The sequence below is a fragment of the Olea europaea genome, unplaced genomic scaffold, assembly GCF_002742605.1.
Source record: "Olea europaea var. sylvestris unplaced genomic scaffold, O_europaea_v1 scaffold309, whole genome shotgun sequence".
Classification (NCBI taxonomy): domain Eukaryota; kingdom Viridiplantae; phylum Streptophyta; class Magnoliopsida; order Lamiales; family Oleaceae; genus Olea; species Olea europaea.
The window spans coordinates 499,082-501,825 of NW_019249636.1; the positions used below are offsets into that span (position 1 = coordinate 499,082).

The following is a 2,744-nucleotide window of genomic DNA, read 5'->3' on the forward strand; positions in this document are numbered from 1 at the left end:
TTTCATTCTTTTTCAACCACACATTTTTCAAAAAACACTATTCTAACCATTAAAATTTCAAAGGAATGGGGGCCAAACGGGGGCTTAAATTGATCCTTGTAATGGTTACGAGATGTTTATTGTGATGCTGTAATGTGTAAAGTGGTCAAAGAATTTCAAATGGCAAACAGGGCATGCAATGGCTTTAAATTAAGTTCTTATTTGATGGTTCGTGCATAAAGCTATAGTGACGTGAAAATATAAATTTGGGCCAAGGCATTATACTCTAGCACTGGGGTAACATCAAAGAATTATATATTTGCATGTAATTTTAGTTCTGATAGACCAATTGTTTTTGCATAATGAATGCTAATAATATTTTGAAGCTCTTAAATATTTTAAGCAATTAAAAGCTGTGTTAATTGCATTTTATGAGTCCTAGACATACTTCTTTTGACTGACTTACTTATTTATATTCATTCAATTAATCTAAAGAACTTGTTCCAATATTTGTGCAGGAGAAACATATCTGGGCAAGAATTTAGTGGGATGTATTGTGTTGTTTTAATTGTAAAGTAAGTCAATCTGTTGAATTTTACCTACATTTTTGTGGACCTCCATACATTTGTTCCAGCATTTCGTGATTTATTTATTTTCGAGTAAATAGTGGGTGTATAATTACATTTCAGGTCAGTAGTAGTATCAGCTGGTCTTATCCGGATTTTTGGACAAGAGGTAGCGGAGCTTCCTTTAGTGGCTACAAGTAGATCGAAACAAGGAAAAGTAAGTTGCTAATATGTTGAGATGGTCTCGTACATGAAATAGTGGGGATAGTTATGTTTTCTAGCTATCGAAAGGGTTTATTCTGTTGTCACAAAGTTTTCATTCCATTAGTTTGCCAATTCAGAAAATCTTAATGTGAATCACCGTTAACTTGTGGAAACTTATATTGCTTAGGGCTACTTTCAAGCACTGTTTTCATGCATTGAGAGGTTTCTGTCGTCAATGAATGTAAAAACTCTGGTACTTCCTGCTGCTGAGGAAGCTGAATCGATGTGGACGAGGAAGTTAGGCTTCAGGAAGATGAGTGATGAAAAAGTAAGTGCACTTCCACGAGTACCTTGGTGAATATTTTCCTTTTTTGTTCTGCTTGCTTTGTTAATATGCAGAAACATAGCATGACACTTGTTGAAGACGATTTAAATGAATTCATGCATCCCCTCTCTAACAGATTAAGCTTTTAAATTAAGAGGTTCAACATGTATTAAAGGCGGCAAAAGTCTCGGTTCAAGTCTTGCCGCCCATTTAGTGAAAGTGTGTGTGTTTCAGGATTTGATGGGAAAAAATGAACCTGGTCAATGCATAAAGAGGGATGTTGAAAACTTTGAATGATACACGCGTGGTCTTTTCTAACGGCTTAAGCTTTTAAATAAGATGATTAACAGTAATAAAAATGTTATCATATGCATCATTTTTCAAGTGATTGTTGATGCAAAAATCAATCTTATTAGAATCCAATTGAAATCAAGAAAATGGGAAACCTACTTAGTTTAAATTATTTAAAATTTCTCTCATTCTAATTCAATATGGGAGCTTATGGATTAGAATAATGGGTTTTTTTATTCTTTCTTTCCTTCTCATTTCCCTTTTGGGTTAGGGGGATGAGTGGGAATTAATTGATTCATATCTCAGTCATTTAATATATGGATTTGTCTAACTTGTTAGCAGTTCTCGTCTTTGATGTATCTATAATAATGGCTTTGATTAATCAAAGTGCTCTGCATGTGTTCTTTATTTGTATTACCGGGAATGTTTGATTAGGTCCTTAACTTTGATTGCCTTTCTTGAGCAGATGTTTAAGTACACAAGGACCCTTCAGTTGACAATTTTTCAAGGGACATCTTTGTTGGAAAAAGAGGTGGTGCTGGCAGCAGACTAGTCATGTTCACCTCGAAGAACTTGGAGCACAGAATTCCCTCTGCGGCCTCTAGATTTGCCCCTGTAATGGTGATGCAAGGGACCTTCACTTGCTACAAAACAAAGTCAGCCTTGGAGACGTAGGTGAACCAGATTGAAGGGAGTTTCATGGTTCATTATTTAAAATCGTGCACCAGGATTCCAGTTGGTGGCTTTTTAACTAGAATCAGAGCATAAAATGCAAAGTTGTGACTACAAGAACTTTTAATCTCTGGTGGTCAGATGCAGAAGTCTTGAGGGGGACATGACTTCCACGGAGGAGCTGCATCACTTTGGAGAATACTATGGTCATGATCCGTATTATGAGTATTTGTTAGGAATAGTGCTCCTAACGAATTCATTTCATTTTTGCTCGAGTTATATTTTATTTGCTCCAGCGCTTGTGTTTGGGACTGCGTCCGAAATCTAGGCATGCCGTCATTTTAATATGCATGCACAAATCTTTTTCTTCTTTGTTGGCTGTAATTTTTCTTCTAGTCTGGTTAGTGTATACAAAAAGAATGTTTGGCCAAATTTTGGCTGTAGTTCTATATTAGTATAGTATTTTGCTTCTCACACTTCATTTTTCTGTTAGTTGAATTTTGTTTGGTGTCAATCATGGTGTACACATAGAATGCACAAGAAGATTAATTCTTATTCAAATGAAGTCAGAAACGTTTTTTTATAAACGGTCCAATACGTGAGAATTATTCTACTTGAACGTTCTTGTGTACATGATTGATATTGTGAGAGGTGAAAAAATTGAGGTCATTGATTGTTTAAGCGTTGTCAAATCAATGGCAAAGATT

At 35.4% G+C, this 2,744-nt stretch overlaps 1 protein-coding gene across 1 annotated transcript in view; it reads left to right on the plus strand.

Annotated features, from left to right (window-relative positions):
* Positions 1-2,513, plus strand: part of LOC111385123 — a 13,724-nt gene extending 11,211 nt beyond the window's left edge. Inside the window, exons 11-14 of the mRNA XM_023009495.1 lie at positions 416-554; positions 669-762; positions 937-1,077; positions 1,832-2,513. Of these exons, the coding sequence (XP_022865263.1) occupies positions 416-554; positions 669-762; positions 937-1,077; positions 1,832-1,918 (461 nt within the window). The 3' untranslated portion in view covers positions 1,919-2,513. The remainder of the gene's footprint in view (positions 1-415; positions 555-668; positions 763-936; positions 1,078-1,831) is intronic.
* The last annotated feature ends 231 nt before the right edge of the window (positions 2,514-2,744 follow it).